Source organism: Leucoraja erinacea, chromosome 5, assembly GCF_028641065.1.
Source record: "Leucoraja erinacea ecotype New England chromosome 5, Leri_hhj_1, whole genome shotgun sequence".
Lineage (NCBI taxonomy): Eukaryota > Metazoa > Chordata > Chondrichthyes > Rajiformes > Rajidae > Leucoraja > Leucoraja erinaceus.
The window spans coordinates 20,581,088-20,601,363 of NC_073381.1; the positions used below are offsets into that span (position 1 = coordinate 20,581,088).

The following is a 20,276-nucleotide window of genomic DNA, read 5'->3' on the forward strand; positions in this document are numbered from 1 at the left end:
CATTGGTGAGCTCAATTCTGGAGTATGGTGTACAATTTTGGTCGCCTAATTATAGGAAGGATGTCAACAAAATAGAGAGAGTACAGAGGAGATTTACTAGAATGTTGTCTGGGTTTCAGCAACTAAGTTACAGAGAAAGATTGAACAAGTTAGGTCTTTATTCTTTGGAGCGCAGAAGGTTAAGGGGGGACTTGATAGAGGTTTTTAAAATGATGAGAGGGATAGACAGAGTTGACATGGATAAGCTTTTCCCATTGAGAGTAGGGAAGATTCAAACAAGGGGACATGACTTGAGAATTAAGGGACAGAAGTTTAGGGGTAACATGAGGGGGAATTTCTTTACTCAGAGAGTGGTGGCTGTGTGGAATGAGCTTCCAGTGAAGGTGGTGGAGGCAGGTTTGATTTTATCATTTAACAATAAATTGGATAGTTATATGGATGGGAAAGGAATGGAGGGTTATGGTCTGAGTGCAGGTAGATGGGACTAGGGGAGAATAAGTGTTCGGCACGGACTAGAAGGGCCGAGCTGGCCTGTTTCCGTGCTGTAATTGTTATTTGGTTATATACCCCATCCTCTGCTCCAATTTCCTCCTTGGTTCTTCCATAGTTATTCTTTGTATGGCCAGTATGCATTGAGGGACTTTGTCTTCTCCAGTGCAGTTTCTCAAACTGATCAAAGGGTGTGGTATTTGCTCAGAGGGCTTGAGACCGCTCCTGTTTTAGGTTATGCTTTGTCCAGATTAAAGCACTAATAATCGAGTCAATGCAAAGCAGAGAAAGCTGACTATTAGATCAATAAGCATGCAGATGGAACAATCAACAAAATGGATAGACTTGGTTCCTGTAATTCAAAAACCTACCAGAGACAGCCACGGCAGACCCAACTGCAATAGATTTTCAGACTGGGCAGAGACTTGCTGATTTTGAGTGGAGGACATGCTACATTCAGAGATATCAGATTATAACAATGTTCTAATTACGCTGCAGTGGTTTTAGCATTCTGCCACTAATAGAGCTTGTGCCTCACAGAGCCAGAGACCGTGATTCAATCCTGGCCTTGGGTGTCATCTGTGCGGAACTTGAATGTTCTCCCTGTGACCACATGGGTTTCCTTGGAGTGCTCTGGTATCCTTCCACATCCCAAAGACGTACAGATTTTAAGGTTAATTGGCCACTGGTCCCAGGCTAGTTGGTAGATGGTACAATCTGGTGGAAACTGATGATAATGTGGGGGTGTAATGAATGGAATTAATGTAGGATTAGTGTCAATTGATGGTTAACATGGATCTGATGGGCGAAAACCTGTTTCAGTGCTGTCTCCCTCAATTACTAGAAAGTGAATGGTGAAGGGCACTTGCATGTGTTATTTTAATCTAATATTTCCCCATTACCATCATGAGTGGGCTAGAATATAAATGGAGTGACAGGCACTTTATGATCTAAATAATTCAGTTTGTGATAGAAAAATTGCAGGATTAACTTTCGAATGTTCCTGCTAATATTCTGATTTGCTGTTTGTGGAAGAGCAACAGCTATATTTTGTTATGGTATATCCACAGCAGTGGTAAGATTCCCAACAACTTAAGACCTATTTAACTTTTCCAAATTAAATTAAAAAATTGATACTTCTGCTGTTGTTCTACCGTCCTCCTTCCAAAATAAAAATATTCAAATAATCCTGTGAGTTACAACTCTGAGGGACGATTTACTCAACATGTGACTGTTCTTTCAATACTCCTATCACCTAAACAGCACTTGAGTTACAGCTGATGATGGCTTGCAGGACTTTCATTGCTGCAAAATGTAAGTAAATTAGGTTAGGTAACTTTTTGAATATATTAATCAGAATAAGGACATTCAACCTATTTCACCTTAAATATCACCTGTAGTATTTCTGATGGTTTCATTGTTTTTGAAAGTATCAAGTAAATGTAAGAATTAGATGCAGCAGGACGAGCCAACCCATTCAACCTCTCCCATTCAGAAAATCATAATGACCACGATTCCACATCATCTCTTCCTGTCTTTTCCCCGTTGTGTTGTGTATCCTTGTCCGATGGTCAATCTATCTCAGTCATTATTCGTTATGAATGGCTCCTAAACCATCAAAATGTTAGGAGATTTAAATAATTACTGGCAAATCACCAAACTTTACGGCACCGATACGGGTTAGTTGTACTTCCAGATCAATCAACTGATTGGACCACAGAAAATCAACATGAAAGAAAAAAATCTATAAATGAGTGCAATTTGAGAGATTGTAATTAACCTAATGGTTTGACATTGTGGCAGAATATGCAAGCTCCACTCAAACACACCGGAGGTCCCTTGAAGTATGAGGCAGCATGACCATTTGTGTGATTCTCCTATCCCTGCTTCCTTGTCCGTTTTATATGGTGGAGTTTGCGAATTTATGTGGTGCTATTGGTTTAGGCTTGGGGAATAGTTAAAGGGCATCGTTTACAAAAGGGATCCATTAGTGTGTTTTTAGTGTTTCAAGTTGAAACTTGATACCATATTTGAAACGTGTTTCAAAATGAGTTGTCAACCCGGCAAAGCTGTTGCTCTATTTACCAAGGGAGTTGTACATCTTAAGACATTTGTATATATTATGCAAGCAAATAATCTCACTGTGCTTCGTCACATGTGACAATAAAGTATTCCTATTCCTGTTCCTATCCTTCTTGGGGAGACAAAACTAGCTTAACAACCCGTCCCTTGCTGCGACAATCCAATTGTGTGTATTTCCAGCGTTGAGATTGTAAATTAGAAACATTCATTGCATACTCTTGACAAAAAAAAATAAACATGAAGAAGAATACTTGTATTCTGGAATTTAGAAGGATGAGAGGGGATCTTATTGAAACATATAAGATTATTAAGGGTTTGGACACACTAGAGGCTGGAAACATGTTCCCGATGTTGGAGGAGTCCAGAATCAGGGACCACAGTTTAAGAATAAGGGGTAAGAAATTTAGAACGGAGATGAGGAAACACTTTTTCACACAGAGATGTGAGTGTGGAATTCTCTGCCTCAGAGGACGGTGGAGGCCGGTTCTCTGGATAATTTCAAGTGAAAGCTTGATAGGGCTCTTAAAGATAACAAAGTCAGGGGATATGGGGAGAAGGCAGGAACGGGGTACTGATTATGGATGATCAGCCATGATCACATTGAATGGCGGTGCTGGCTCGAATGGCCAAATGGCCTTCTCCTGCATCTATTGTCTATTGAATAAACGAGCGGTATTCCGAAAAACGCAAGAAATCATGGGATTTGTCAAAGGTCACTCGCTATAAAAAAAAGTGAACGAAGCGCTGACTGTATACACTGTGTATAAATTCTTATCTTTATTCATGATTTATGTCTAAAAATATATTTAATCTAAGGAACAGGGGTGCCAGGTAATGATAGAGCGGGGTGTAACAGCGAGATAGAGGGGGCAGATGTGAGTGGGAGACGGGGGTGCTGGGGGGGGGGGGGGGGGGGGGGGGGGGGAGACTGGACCTGCGGAGAGACATTCTCGGCAGTTGCACGCACACAGACCCACACACCTCATCCGCAGCCAGGATCGAACCCGGATTCCCGGCGCCGCAAGTGCTGCCGAATCTTTCAAGAGAGAGCTAGATATGGCTCTTTAAAAATAGCGGAGTCAGGGGATATGGGGAGAAGGCCGGGGACGAGGTACTGATTGGGGATGATTAGATAGATAGATAGATAGATAGATAGATAGATAGATAGATAGATAGATAGATAGATAGATAGCCTTTTATTGTCAGCCATGATCACATTGAATGGCGATGCTGGCTCGAAGGGCCAAATGGCCTACTCCTGCACCTAATCGCCACTGGACTGTCCCCCGAGTGTCCCGGACCGACGGGACACCAGCCCGGAGCAGCGACCCCCAGCCAGCGCGGAGAAGCGCCAACCCCAGCTCAACTCCGCCAGGCCAACCGACAACTGGAGCCAGCGCCTCCCCCCCTTGAGCCGGCTGCAAGTCCGGGGCCGCCACCGCTCCAGGCCTGCGCCCCGGCAGTCGGCCAACCCAGCTGGACAGGCCGAGCTGGAGCCAGCGCCCCCACCCCCCCACCCCCCCACGTCGGCTGCAAGTCCGGGGCCGCCACCAACCCGCCAGCCCAGGGCCACCCCGGACACGGACTGACATCCGGAAGGGGATGGGGATGGGGACGGCCCAGCAGCAACTCAACAACGCCCGCAGCACCAGAGACCCAGGCCTGATCCCAACCATGGACAAAACGCAGGCCTGCACACAAAGCAGCGCCACAGCTGCCGAGAATGTTTATAGCAAGTGACCTATGACCTGGCATGCACGATCGGAATACCGAACTCGCTTACTCGCTTTGACTTTGACTCTGACATCGGGGGGGGGGGAGAGTGCAGTGGAGAGATAAGTTTTTTTTGGCCTTCCATCACAGCTATGTGATGGATGTTTATATAAATTGTAAATTATGTTGTGTCTGGGGTCTATTTGTGTGTAATGTATGGCTGCAGAAACGGCATTTCATTTGGACCTCCAGGGGTCCAAATGACAATTAAATAGACTATTGACTATTGACTATTGGCTTATTGCAGACCATGCAGCCAGCAAAAAATCTACTTCTCCCAATGTTAAGGTTACGGTGAGTTATTTCTGTTCTTGCGCTCAGAAATGTCTTAACTCTTTGCAAATCTAGGGTTGTAACCTCAGATAGACACAAACAGCCGGAATAAACCAGCGTCAATGGAGAGGATTAATGGGTGACACAAAAAGCCGGAGTAACTCAGCGGGACAGGCAGCATCTCTGGAGAGAAGGAAATGGGTATGCAGCCTGTCCCCGCTGAGTTACTGCAGCTTTGTTTCAGCTTCAGGTAGAAGGTGCAGGAGCCTGAAGACTGCAACAACCAGTTTCAGGAATAGCTACTTCCCCACAGCCATCAGGCTAGTAAACCTGGCTTGGACAAAACTCTGATTATTAATAACCCATTTTCTGTTAAGAGTCAAGAGTCAAGAGTCAATTTAATTGTCATTTGGACCCCTGGAGGTCCAAACGAAATGCCGTTTCTGCAGCCATACATTACACACAAATAGACCCCAGACACAACATAATTACATTTTACATAAACATCCATCACATAGCTGTGATGGAAGGCCAAAAAAACTTATCTCTCCACTGCACTCGCCCCCCCCGATGTCAGAGTCAAAGTCAAAGCCCCCGGCTGGCGATGGCGATTGTCCCGCGGCCATTGAAGCCACGCCGGGTGGTGCGAGGTCGCACACCGGGTCTTGGTGTTGGAGCCCCCGGTGTGCGCTCGCAAAGTCCCGCGGCCAGTCCAGCAGCGCGGGGCAGTGGTGTCAGGCCCCGCTCCAGGAGCTTTATAAACCCCGCAACAAAGGGCGGTAGAATTCGCCGTTGCAGGGCCATATATAAAAGCGGAATCCCTCCAGGGATCTATAGCGGGCTCCCGGTGCCGCCGTCCGCAGACCCGCAGTATTTTTCTTCGCATCAGCAGGGCACGCGGCAGCAGCAGCAGCAGCGGCAGCAGCAGCAGCAGCGCGCTCCTCCACCGCTCCACCCGCTCCGGTCTCGGCCAGCTCCGCGACGGCGACGGTGAGTCGGCACCAGAGTCCCCGGCTTCTTCCCGTTGGAGGCCGCTCCTCGTTGCGGCCTCAACGACACCTGAGACCCGACAAGAAAAGGTCGGGTCTCCAGTGCAGGGAGAGATTCAAAAGTTTCCCCCCCCCCTCCCACCCCACCCCCATCCCCCCACACACACACCCCAACATAAAATAACAAAAACTACATAAAAACACAGACAAAAAATAATAAAACGCGGACAGGCTGCAGAGGCCGCTGCTGGCCAGAGCCGCGCCGCCTACCTAGTGTTATTTGCACTTTATCAGTTTATTTATTTATGTGTGTATATATTTATATTATGGTATATGGACACACTTATCTGTTTTGTAGTAAATGCCTACTATGTTGTGTGTGCTGAAGCAAAGCAAGAATTTCATTGTCCTATACAGGGACACATGACAATAAACTCACTTGATCTTTGTGTGTCTATCTGAGGTTTAAACCAGCATCTGCAGTTCCTTGGGGTTGCAACCTCTGCAGCTTCTGCAGAGACGTGCAGGGTCCGCGCGCGCTCTCTCGCGGCAGCTTGACGACGGTTGGGAACCGCGGACGCGGAAGTGGTGCGCGCGCGCGCGTGACCGGCGAGTGTATCCGGTTGTTGACGAGCGGAGACAGGCTGGGACATGGAGGAGTCGGGCGAGGAGGACGAGCAGCCGCTGCTGAGCGGGGAGCGCAGGCAAGGTGCGTGGCAGCAACCCCCACACTGCCCCACACTGCCGGCGGACTCGCGGCATTATTTCCGGGGGGTGGTAGCGGGCGCTGTGATCGGAGGGTGGCAAATGTCAACGCTTTGCAGATCCAGGGTTGTAACCTCTGTAGTTTCTTCTTCTGGAGAGATAAGCAAGATTCTCTGATTGATAAGTGGGGCACGAATCTTCCTCTGTTTTAAAATAAAGAGAATTATGTACAAAGTCAAGTGCAGGAAGCATTGGTTATCGCCCCTCCAGCGTGCCTCTTGACAACTACCCAAATCTTTGTTATTTCCCCATGGGGCAGATATTTCCGCATATGATATGAATCTAGTTAATTTCTGAGAGTTATTGTACAATTTGGTGCCATATTATTCAGGGAAATGTATGACTTGTTATATGTTTTAAAATACTTTCACGTTCGTTTTGTTGGTAGCCGGTGGTTCTAGACCTTTACAGCTGCAAGGAAGAATGTCGTTGTTCCGCTTTCGGCACACATGACAATTAAACCACTCTTGACTCTTAAACCTTTGAATTGGTGTCTGCTAATTGTGCGAATATCTGGCATTGAAAATGATTCATAATATTTCAACATTCAATTACTACCACCTCCTTATCATCTTCATCAATGCACGTTCTCTGTTCCACCAAGCGACGATCCAAGAGATTGCAAATGTTGGAATCTTAATCATAAAGACAGTTCTGAGCCAACGTTGTTTTATTATTTTTTTCCACAAATACTGCCTGATCTCTTAAATTCTTCCAACTTTTTTTGCATCCATGCTGGTCCCTGCCTTGGTACCATTCAAATTCTTATGAATCAATTGCCACCTCGATGTTAAATTTGACACATTTTAAATAAGCTGTATCAATCAATCAATCAATAATTCATAAACGTTCCTGCTGTTGTATACAATTTTGTTTTAAGCCATGGATTTGTTTCAAATAATCTTATAAACATGTATTGCCATTTCAAAAGATGATTGTGACTCCTGAGTACCTCAATATGTATATTTTACTATGTGTGCAAATAAAAAAGTTCTGCAAGAAAAAATATCAGGGTGTATGTCCAGGTTTGTGTAGAACTGTGTATTGGGGTTTGTGTAGAACTGGAAAATTGCCTGGCACTGAATAGGATGGGATCCAACATATATTATATAAAGTTTCATGGGAGAAATCATCATCCCCACCCCATTTGGTCCCACGTATCAGCTTTAGTCTCACTCCTTACCGGCTATCTTCCCTCTACACTCTCAGTTGCAGGGTCTCAAACTGAAAAGTCAACCATCCATGTGAAACCACAATGCTGCTTGACCTGCTGAATTTCTCCAACAGTTTGTTTTTTTTTGCTCCAGATTCCAGCATCTGAAGTCTCTCATATATAAATTCTAGTTGGGAGTTCCATTTTATAAACATGATATAAAATTGGTGGATTGTTTCACATGGATATGCGGAAAATAGAGGGATATGACCATGTGCAGGCAGATGAGATTAGTTTATTTTTGCATTATGTTTGGCAAGACATTATGGACCATAGGGCCTGTTCCTGTGCTGTACCTTTCTCTGTAGGAAAGAACTGCAGATGCTGATTTAACTTCTGTACTTTTCACTGTTGTAAATGGAATGAGTAAAAGAATTAAAGCCACTTGTAATGTTTATTTCTGCAATTAGGTAAAATGTTAAATACCATCTTATGAAAATCACAATATCATGTTCTGTGACCAAACTATGTCATGTTATTAATTTATTAAGAAATATCCACTCACAGTATCGTGTTGTGGCAGTACAAACTATTGGCTATTCGGGCTGTCTGTTCAGTGCAGAGTTCATGTGGTGATGGCCTTGGGTTAGAAACTATTTGTTAATCTTGTGATGTGTGATTTGATGGACCTGTAACGCTTTCCTGAGGGCAGAAGGGCAAACAAGTGATGTGCGGAATGAGATGAGTCCTTTAGTATGTGTGATGCCTTCCGCAGGCAACGAGAGCTATAGATCTCTTCCAGGGCAGGCAAGTGTGTGTTGGTGATCTTCTGGGCTGTATTGATAACTCTCTGCAGAGACTTCTTGTCAGCCGCAGAACTGTTGCCATACCAAACCAGGATGCCATGTGTCAGGACATATGGCGCAGAGGTAGAATGACACTAGCAGCTGTTGTGGCAAGTTGACTTTCCTGAGTGATCTTAGGATGTAAAGCCGTTGTTGTGTCTTCATTACCAGGGAGTGCGTGTTAGTCGACCGCCTGAGATGTGGGTGCCCAGGAACCTGAAACTGGAGACTGTCCACTGTTTCTCCGTTTATGTGCAGTGGGGGATGGTCACCCTGCTTCTTCCTGAAGTCAATGATGAGCTCTTGTTTTTTTTTGTATTGAGTGCTAAGTTGTTCCTTGAGCATCAGCCTATTAACCTCTGTACTTCCTCCCTGTAAGCTGACTGATCGCCCTCGGTGATCAGCCCCGCCACTATTGTGTCGTCTGCAAATTTTATGATGGTGTTTGTGCTGTTGGTCGTTAGGCAGTCATAGGTATAGAGGGCAGGGGCGGATTCACGTGTAAGTGAATTCACTCTCCGTCTCTGCCCACCATCCCTATCCATGTCCGGGCCGCTGAGTCTTTGCTCTCCGCTCGCTCCTCATCCGCCGGCACAGAAGGCCGCCTTGCACATGCGCACTGCTATGGCCAGCACATCCTCCTCCTGCACATGTGCCCAACCATGGCCAGCACATCATCGGCCGCCATGCGCATCTCCACAGCAACTGGTCGGCGCTGGGCACTTTCTCCCTCGCATTGAATTGTGAGAGATCTGGCCGCCATTGCTGTCCGGTCGCCGCCTCGCCACGACCGCTGAAAACCAACACAGAATCGCTCCCTGACCCTGGAGTAACTCCCTGGAGTAACTCTTGCTTCTGGTTTCCTGGTCCTCCATAAATATTCTAAATGGAATTTAAACTGGAGGTGGTGGAGGGCTGAACAAAAACAGCCTATTGCATTTTATCTGTTTATTTATTGTGTGTGTGTATATAGATATATATGGTCTATGGTATATAAACACACTGAACTTTTATCTCCAGTTATGTATTATGGTGGCCGATTAGGGAAAGGGGAGATGCAATGAGACCTGGGTGGCATGGTACACCAGTCATTGAAAGTAGGCATGCAGGTGCAGCAGGCAGTGAAGAAAGCGAATGGTATGTTAGCATTCATAGCAAAAGGATTTGAGTATAGGAGCAGGGAGGTTCTACTGCAGTTGTACAGGGCCTTGGCGAGACCACACCTGGAATATTGTGTACAGTTTTGGTCTCCTAATCTGAGGAAAGACATTCTTGCCATAGAGGGCGTACAGAGAAGGTTCACCAGACTGATTCCTGGGATGGCAGGACTTTCATATGAAGAAAGACTGGATGGACTCGGCTTGTACTCGCTAAAATTTAGGAGATTGAGGGGAGGATCTTATAGAAACGTACAAAATTCTTAAGGGGTTGGACAGGCTAGATGCAGGAAGATTGTTCCCGATGTTGGGGATGTCCAGAACAAGTAGTCACAGTTTAAGGATAAGGGGGAAGTATTTTAGGACTGAGATGAGAAAAACATTTTTCACACAGTGTGGTGAATCTGTGGAATTCTCTGCCACAGAAGGTAGTTGAGGCCAGTTCATTGGCTATATTTAAGAGGGAGTTACATGTGGCCCTTGTGACTAAAGGGATCAGGGGGTATAGAGAGAAGGCAGGTACAGGATACTGAGTTGGATGATCAGCCATGATCATATTATCATCTGGATGAAGGTGTGGTAAATTGGATTAGTAAGTATGCAGATGATACCAAGATAGGAGGTGTTGTGGATAATGAAGAGGATTTCCAAAGTCTACAGAGTGATTTGGGCCATTTGGAAGAATGGCAGATGGAGTTTAATGCTGATAAATGTGAGGTGCGACACCTTGGCAGGACAAATCAAAGTAGGACGTACATGGTAAATGGTAGGGAATTGAAGAATACAGTTGAACAGAGGGATCTGGGAATAACCGTGCACAGTTCCTTGAAGGTGGAATCTCGTATAGATAGGGTGGTAAAGAAAGCTTTTGGTATGCTAGCCTTTATAAATCAGAGCATTGAGTATAGAAGCTGGGATGTAATGTTAAAATTATACAAAGCCCACAGCCTAATATGCAGTGGGCCTCACTCTGGCCATGGAGGATGCCCAGGACAGAAAGGTCGGATTCGGAATGGGAAGGAGAGTCGAAATGTTGAGCCGCCGGGAGATCAGGTTGGTTATTGCGAACTGAGTGGAGGTGTTGTGCGAAACGATTGCCAAGCCTACGCTTGGTCTCACCGAGGTTAATCATATGCTGAATAATCCAACCACATTTTTGTTTGGAAGTGGAAAGAAATAATAGAAATTACATTCATTGCAACGTGTAAAAAGAGTTGAGATACAGTATTATAATTTTGCTGCATGTCATTGTGGTATATATCATGTCTTGATTGGTGAATATCTTTAGTTTGTTACTTTATTTGAAGCAGAAATAATATGTGAATGCTTTATTGAGCATAATTCCGACTGGTAACTACGCACTTCGTCCGAGCACATTATCGCACGCGTCATGCAAGCCGTCTTAAATGACCACCTAAACTCTCATTTGGCAACTTAAAAAGCTGCCAATGTTGCCCGGCTGACAACAGAGAAAAAACATTAAGTGAGAGCCTTACAAGGTGTATAATATGTTTGACACTGTTATAGGCCTTTCTTACATATGCTGTAACAACACACTAGTCTTTAAACAACCCTTCAGTAATTTGCCTTGTGGAGCTCTTGTGCTTAGTGTCAAAGTGGGGGAGTGGCGGGGTCCCATCCTGTCTGACCGACTGCGGCTGGTCTGTAAGGATGTCCTTGATCCACAGGCAGATTTTGGTTACGAAGCTTGTGTGGGGCAGCTTGGAGACCAGTCTACTGGGTACGATTGTGTTAAATGCAGAGCTATAAACTGCATAAATAGCAGTTGTGCTATGTACCCCGTTGTTCTAGGTGGAGCAGTACAGTATGGAGGGCAGTGGCAATGGCATCGTCTGTTGGTCTGTTTGCTCTGTATGCATATTGGTGTAGATCCAGGGTTGATGGGAGAGCGGCCTTCATGTGCTTAAGGACCAATCTCTTCAGGCACTTCATGATGATTGGTGTTAGTGCAACCGGCCTGTAGTCATTGAGGCAGGTTATGATTGTCTGCCTTGGAACTGGCACTATTTCCAATGTTTTTAGACATGTGGGGAACATGCATTGTGCCAGGGATTGATTGAAAATGTTTGTAAATACGTCAATTAACTCAACAGCACAATCTCTGAGAACCCTTCCTGGGAGAGGTTATATACTTATCCGAGTATGCTATTGCTGCAATCAAGGTTTTCATTATACCCATTCCTCACTATACTTGGACATGTGACAATAAACTCGACTTGGCTTGACTGTATCAAGGAAGTTGGAAATCAGTGATTCTGAAAACTTCTTCAGACTGATTGTAAAGGGGGGGGGGGGGGGAATGGAACTGGAAGAAAGAAAAGACCACGACAAAACAGGGCCGGCAATAAACAAACTCAGGCAGGGTGGTTCTGTGATAGGCCAATTGCTGACTAGTTATGGTGTATCTTGATGTATCTGTCTTGGGATCATATAATTTCTAGCCAACAATTGGCCTACCAGGGGATCTCACTGCCTGAGGTCATCTGTTGCCATCCCGGATTTTTCCTGGTCTTTTCTTGTTTCCAGCCTCCCCCCACCCCCTACCCCACAAACATTCTGAAGAAGTGTCCCGACCCAAAACATCACCTATCTATTTTCTCCACAGATGCCGCCTGACCCAGCATTTTGTGTCTATTTTTGGTATAAGCCAGCATGTGCAGTTCTTTTTGTTATTACAGAGTGTTCCAAGGATCTGTTTGTGGCCCACAATAATTAACTACATCAATGATCTGGAGGGTGGGACAGCGTACAAGGTATCCAAATTTACAGTAACACAAAAAAATAGGTAGGCCACATGATATGATAGGTTGATAGACTGACTAGAGTAAATAAAGATTTGGTAAACGGAGATTAATGTGGGATATTGTGATGTCATGCACTCTGGTAGGAGGAAACTAAAGGTAGATAATTATCTAAATGGAGAAAGATTACAGATGGGCAGGGTACAGAGTTTTAGGTGTTCTTATGCACTAATTGGAATAAGAAAACAGGATGGTACATGGCATAGGTTTGGAATTTAGAAACACACGTAGGAAAATTACAATTGTAGGGCTGGGAGTGAGGCTTTTTCTGGATTAACATGCACAGATTTGATCCCCTTATTTAAGAAAGGGTATACCAGCATTGGAGGGAGACCAAAAGAGATTCACTAGGTTAATCCTGGGATGACAGGATGGTCTATCACAATGGCTAAAGAAATTAGATCTGTACTCTGGGATTTAAAAGAATGAGGAGTGATCTTACTGAAACACATAGAATCCTAATGGTGTGTGACAGGGTAGATGTTGGGATGTTTCCACAAGTGAGAGAAACTTGAAAGAGGGGACATAGTTACAAAATACAGAAGTGGTCATTTAAATTTGAACCGTGTAGGAATTTTGTTTTGCAGCAGGATGGGGAATCATTGGAATTGTAGATAATTAAAGAGGATGTAGTTGTGGGGAACTGGTGTAGAAGAGAAATTGAGGCCTGGGTCAGCCATGATCATCATGAATGGTACTGCAGAGTTGACGGGCTGAGTGGCTGCCTCCTATTTTCTTGTGTTCTTAAATGTGGGATTGTATGCAAGTAAATGTATTTATATTTCCAACAACTAATCCCAATGTTTTCATCCAGTGTCAGCTTGCTGCTCTGCTCGATACAGCCTGGCGACATTGGCCTTTTGTGGATTTTTTATGGTATATGCACTACGTGTGAACCTTAGCGTTGCATTGGTTGAGATGGTGGATGATAATGGAACTTTACCTAAGAATGGCAGTGTTGAGGCATGTCCACCACACTCCAACGTTACCCATCAAAATTATGAAAAAAAGGTAAGGTACATAGCTGTGACTCTATTCGTACCACCAGTTGAAATACTTTATATTTTTGGTAAAGTTATGCTGACACTTCTGCAGTCCATCCTGCTAGTAGTTTCAATTCTTCTGATTGGATTTTGCAGTGATAAGTGTCAGTGCCAGAGGGCATTATGTATGGTTAATCACGTTCACCATGTATTCTTAGTGAGAATTCTGTTCATCAGGAAGTGCAGCTGCAAGATCTTTATGATGTGACCTGAAGAAAGATCCATGGCGCAGCTTCAATCACAAGGCATCTTACAACTTTACCACCAACCATTGACTTTCAACTATTGAGAAAGTTCCTTCTTAAATTTGGTGGCTATCAGAAATTTATCTCTATTCTGCTTTCAGGCCATTATTTTCACTGACAGATCCATTGTGGATCAAATCCCTGTGCACACTATGGTCGAGCAAGGCTGTGCCATTTCTCCAGTCTTTCTCTCTGCAGGATTGCTCCCCATTTCTAACTTGCTTCCTGTCAGTCTGAAGCTAATCTACTGTATGAATTATAAGTAGTTCAACCACCATCACCTTCATGATGCAAGATCACTCCAATGTCAACTTTCAGTATAAAGACGTACAAATTTGGAAGCAGAGCTCAAAATCATCCTTCGCTCATTCGCTGAAAAAGTGAGGCAAACATTAAACAGATGTTAGACAAAGATGATGTATCAACTTGATCCCATGGCACAACATTGACCCCCAACAACAAAGGTCCATGATGTGATTAGCTCCATATCTCGGTGAAGGTATGCAGATGATACTAAGATAGGTGGTGTTGTCGATAATGAAGTAGATTTTCAAAGTCTACAGAGAGATTTAGGCCAGTTGGAAGAGTGGGCTGAAAGATGGCAGATGGAGTTTAATGCTGATAAGTGCGAGGTGCTACATCTTGGCAGGACAAATCAAAATAGGATGTTATTGGTAAATGGTAGTGAATTGAGGAATGCAGTTGAACAAAGGGATCTAGGAACAACTGTGCACAGTTCCCTGAAGGTGGAATCTCGTGTAGATAGGGTGGTAAAGAAAGCTTTTGGTGTGCTGGCCTTTATAAATCAGAGCATTGAGTATAGAAGTTGGGATGTAATGTTAAAATTGTACAAGGCGTTGGTGAAGCCAATTCTGGAGTATGGTGTACAATTTTGGTCACCTGATTATAGGAAGGATGTTAACAAAATAGAGAGAGTACAGAGGAGATTTACTAGAATGTTGCCTGGGTTTCAGCAACTAAGTTACAGAGAAAGGTTGAACAAGTTAGGTCTTTATTCTTTGGAGCGCAGAAGGTTAAGGGGGGACTTGATAGATGTCTTTAAAATGATGAGAGGGATAGACATAGTTGACGTGGATAAGCTTTTCCCACTGAGAGTAGGGAAGATTCAAACAAGAGGACATGACTTGAGAATTAAGGGACAGAAGTTTAGGGGTAACATGAGGGGGAACTTCTTTACTCAGAGAGTGGTAGCTGTGTGGAATGAGCTTCCAGTGAAGGTGGAGGCAGGTTCGATTTTATCATTTAAAAATAAAATGAATAGTTATATGGACGGGAAAGGAAAGGAGGGTTATGGTCTGAGGGCAGGTATATGGGACTAGGGGAGAATACGTGTTCGGCACGGACTAGAAGGGCCGAGATGGCCTGTTTCTGTGCTGTAATTGTTATATGGTTATAAGGCAAACATCTAGGTTACTATAAGTCTGATCTTGACCACTTCTTGTTCTGTATATTGATTTTAGAGAAAACGCGACCAGTTATGGCTGTGATTTTTGCCCATCTTACTCAGTCCCCCTCCACTGCGCAGGACAAGAGGATTTTTCCCATCGATAAAAAATAAAAGTTATTAGTGTTTAAAACATGTTGAGATTCTTTCTCCTGAAGGCCACGCCCCGTCCGGAGGGACTGTAAAATCCGGAAGAGTTGAGTGCCTCAGTCAGTCTCTGCAAGATGGGGGAGCGAGAGGGTCGCGTCTCTCAGTCTGAGCTGTGAATAACACTGAACACATGTCTACTAAAGTGTGAGTGGTTTTACTGACCTGTCAGTGCCCTTAATATTGTTTGAAAATAGAATTTGGAAATGCTAAAGCTGTGTTGCCTTCGGTTTGGAAATGCTAAAGCTGTGTTGCCTTTGGTTTGGAAATGCTAAAGCTGTGTTGCCTATGGCTTGCAAATGCTAAAACTGTGTTGCCCAATTGAAGTTGCCTTGCCCAATTGAAGTTGCCTTGCCCAATTGAAGTTGCCTTGCCCAATTGAAGTTGCCTTGCCCAATTGAAGTTGCCTTGCCCAATTGAAGTTGCCTTGCCCCCTAATTAAAGTTGCCTTGCCTTCTATATAATTAAAAGTCTAATCTTGACCATTTCCTGTTTGCGCTTTATATTGATTTTAGAAAAAATGCTACCACTTACGGCTGTGATTTCTGGTCATCTGACTCCGAGTCCCCCTCTGCTCATCAGGTGCCGAGGATTTTTCCCATCGATGAAAAATAAAAGAGCTATTAGTGTTTAAAAATGTTTAGATTCTCTCGCCTGTCAATCATGCCATGAAGGCCACGCCCCTTCTGGTGGGAGGGGGGGAGGGACTATAAATCCCAAAAGTGTGGGCGTTGCTCAGTCTCTGCAAGATGGAGGAGGGAGAGGTCACGACTCGCTGTCTTTAGTGGCCTTGCATCCTGCTTGAAATGGAATTTCAAGGAATAGCCGTGAGTCAACAGCCAGCCCACCAGCCGTGAGTGAGCTGCCAGCACAACAAGCTTGAGTGACTGAGCCACGAGCCCAAGAATCCATTCTGCCCACAAAGTCCATACTAGCCCTCTGGAAACCAGTCTCTTCATCCCACAACATCGATACTCGTGCTCCAGAAAGCCCCCCCTCCCCCACCCCACTGGCCACCAATATTGGAATTGGTGGAGAGGTGGAATATTGCGTTGGGGGACCAGTCCATACTTGTGATGCTGGGACCCAACGGGTCCCACTTGGTCCAGTCAGGAATAAAACTCACTGTTGCCTCCAGTGCACAGCTATTGAACATCTGAAGAAGGTTTCCAAAGCCCATAGCCTCCAATCTAGCATAAGCAGTCAACCCAACTCTTCTTGTACACTTCAAGTGCATGGGCTATTCAAAATAATGGAGAGGTATACTATTTCTCCACAATATACTCCAAAAGATCACTTTCTCTCTCAGGTCATTACTGTACTTACAATGTCATAACTATAATTACATTCAGTCAGTGAAAGTGGCAGTCCAGATCACTTGGATGCCAGATACAAGAAATTGTTATTTTCAGTCGCATTACAGTAATAATGGAATGCTCAAAAATGCAAGAAGAGCACCTGGAAAAACACTGGGAATCTGGAGTCTCTTTGTTAGGAAATTGAAATACCAATCTGAAGACTTGACCTCCTGCTCCAACTCTGCTCTTCAACAAATCTGCAGAACCAAATGAAAAAGTTGAAAATGTTCTTCATTGTTTGTACGCAAAGTTCTATCATTCTGGACTTGCTGGGCTTTAAGAAGGTGGAGAAATGTTTGAGTAATATTTCAGTATTTTCTGGCAATTTGAGGTTGTCAAATAGTCCTGTCAAAAATAAAGGATGAGAAGAGGCAGGATTGGACCCCTTTAGCCTGCTATTTCCTGCTCAGCTATACCCCAAATGTCAACCTCTTCATAGTGAACTTTCAATGCTGCATCAAAAAGAAATATATTGCACTTTAAATCAGAGAGCAAATCCCTACACCATATGTTAGGTGTATTCCCTTGCAATAATGCTTACATTATATTTACCTTTCTATTTGCTAGGTTCAAATAACGCATCAAATAATAGAACCACAGATTTTTTGCCAAATCTCGTGCTGAAAAAAATACATAAATTTGACATTAAAAAAAGCTCACCATCAACATCCCAGATGCAGCTGACAATAGTAAATAAACTATTCTAGACGCAAGGAACTGCAGATGCTGGATTCTTGCACAGAACACAATGTGCTGGAGTAACTCAGTGCATCAAGCAGCATCTGTGGAGAATATGGATAGGGTATCAAGTCTGAAAAAGGGTCCCAACCAGAAACTCCAGCAATTTGTAGAAATATTCTGGATTTCTGTTACCTCTCCCAGCTCAATATCCTGAGTCATACAGCTATACACCATGGAAACAACCACTCAGCCAACTTGACCATGTTGACCAAGGTTACAAATTTGGTCTAGTCCCACAGTGCCCTCCATAATGTTTGGGACAAAGACCCATCAATTTGAGATTTGTATCGCTTATATTGCTGTTTATCAACATGACGACCAAAGTTGTGCCAATGACTGATAAACACGAATAAAGCTGTTGGAGACATCAGCCAAACCTTAGGCTTACCAAAATCAATTGTTTGGAACATCATTAAGAAGAAAGATCGCACTGATGAACTTACTAATCGCAAAGGGACTGGCAGGCCAAGGATTACCTCCACAGCTGATGACAGAAGAATTCTCTCTAGAATAAAGAAAAATCCCCAAACACCTGTCCGACAGGTCAGACACACTCTTCAGATGTCAGGTGTGGATTTGTCAATGACCACTCTTTGCAGAAAACTGCAAGAAGCAAATGATTGGTTAGCTGCAAAAATAGGATGGCCAGGTTACAGTTTGCCAAGAAGTACTTCATAGAGCAACCACAGTTTTGGAAAAAGGTATTGTGGACAGATGAGATGAAGATTAACTTATATCAGAGTGATGGCAAGAGCAAAGTATGGAGGAGTGACGAAACTGCCCCTGATCCAAAACATACCACCTCATCTGTGAAACACGGTGATGGGGGTGTTATGGCCTGGGTATATATGGCTGCTGAAGATACTGTCTCACTTATCTTCATTGATGATACAACTGCTGATTGTAGTAGCATTATGAATTCTGATGTGCATAGACACATCCTATCTGTTCAAGTTCAAACAAATGCCTCAAAACTCATTGGCCGGCTGTTCATTCCCCAACAAGAAAATGATCCCATACATACCGCTAAAGCTACAAAGGAGTTTTTCAAAGCTAAAAAATGGTCAATACAATACAATACCGTTTATTTGTCATTTGAACCTCACATGAAGTTCAAATGAAATTTGGTTTCTGCAGTCATAGAAGAAAAGAACCAAGACACACAACACAATTTACACAAACATCCATCACAGTGAATCTCCACCTCACTGTGATGGAAGGCAAAGTCTTGTCTCTCCCCTGCTCTCCATTTTTCTCCCGATGTCAAAGTCAAAGCCCCCAGCGGGCGCTAGCAAGTCCGCGCCCATTTAAAGCCGCGCCGGGCGATGCAAGGCCCTGCTCCAGGTCACCTTCAACCCCGCAATTCGGGCGGGAGAAGTCGCCATTGCCGTTGCCCAGCAAAGCGGTCTCCCACCGGGGACCCACGAGCTCCCGGTGTCACCATCCACCGGAGTCGGGTCGCAGCCGCGCGCCACCACAGCTCTCCACACTCCGAACTCTTCACACTCCGGAAGCCGGCCAGCTCCACAGTGGTAGGTCCGGAGCTCCGCAGGCTCTGTGACTTGAGCCCTCAGCTCGCTCCGGTTGGAGGCCGCTCCACGGTGCTAGGCCCCAACGGCAACGGAGACTCGACAGGGAAAAGGTCGGGTCCCCGTACAGGGAAGAGATTTAAAAGTTTACCCCCCCCCCCCCACACACATACACAGTCAAAAAAACAAACTATACCCTCAACAGGACAACAAAATAAAAAAAGACAGACGGACTGTAGAGGCCGCTACGACGTCGGTCGCGCCGCATACCTAAAGATTACATTTCTATTACATATCTCAAATTGTGGAGTACAGAGGCAAATAATTCAATGATGGGTCTTTGTCGCAAACATTATGGAAGGCACTGTATTTGGCCGCAATTGGCCCATATCCCTCTTAGCTTCCCCTGGCAGCACGTTTAAGATACGGACTACCCTTTAAGTTAAAAAGTTGCGTCTGAGGACCCATCTTAAGCCTATGCTCTTTCATTTCAGAATCCTCTTCTCTGAGGTAAAAATGGCATTCACTTCATCCACCCACTTATGATCTTGTGCACCTCAATAAGGTCAACCTTCAGCCTCCTATGTTCCAAATGGTGATATTCAGCCTCTCTCCATAACTCAAGCCTGCAACTCGAGGTGCTTCTTCAATAAGCGAGTTTGGTATTCCGACTGTGCATGCCCAGGTCATAGGTCACTCGTGATAAACATTATCGGCAACTGCTGCTGCGAGTGTGCAGGCCTGCGTTTTGTGCGGGTCGGACGCGGGCCCGGGTCTCCGGCGCTGTGGGCGCTGTTGAGTTGTTGCTGGGCCGTCCCCGTCCCCTCCCGGGTGTCCCGTCCCTGTCCCGCTATCTGGCACCCCCGATCCTCAGATGAAATATTTTTACATAAATTATGAATAAAGATCAGAATTTATACTCAGTTTATACAGCCAACGCTTCGTTCACTTTTTCTTTATCGTGAATGTCCTTTGACAAATCCCAAGATTCCTTGCATTTTTCGGAAAACTCTCTTATTGTGGCTTAGTTTAAAAAAAAATGAAATTAATTGCTCCTTCATTGCTGACTATTCATTAAATTGCTGAGGCCTTAAGCTCAGTCTTCCTAAACTCTTGCTCTCCCTTTTAAGGATGTGCTTTAAAACCTTGCTCTTTAACTGTTCCTTACTTGATAGATCATGTGGCAATTTTGTTTATTTCATACAAAAAAATTACCATGGTTAAAAATATAGTAGGGAGTGACAGTAGCTTTTACTCTGAGATTAAATGAAATTGTTCTTAAATGCACCTGCGGATGTATTTTAATGGATTTTATGTTAACCAGGTAATGAACTGTTTTTTTTTAAATTTCTTTATTTATTACATCCATATCAAGGGTGACATTTTATCTTTTACCATGA

At 44.3% G+C, this 20,276-nt stretch overlaps 1 protein-coding gene across 1 annotated transcript in view; it reads left to right on the top strand.

Annotated features, from left to right (window-relative positions):
• Positions 1-6,169: 6,169 nt before the first annotated feature.
• Positions 6,170-20,276, top strand: part of slc17a5 (solute carrier family 17 member 5) — a 34,788-nt gene continuing 20,681 nt past the window's right edge. The window contains exons 1-2 of the mRNA XM_055635211.1: positions 6,170-6,315; positions 13,163-13,359. Of these exons, the coding sequence (XP_055491186.1) occupies positions 6,258-6,315; positions 13,163-13,359 (255 nt within the window). The 5' untranslated portion in view covers positions 6,170-6,257. The remainder of the gene's footprint in view (positions 6,316-13,162; positions 13,360-20,276) is intronic.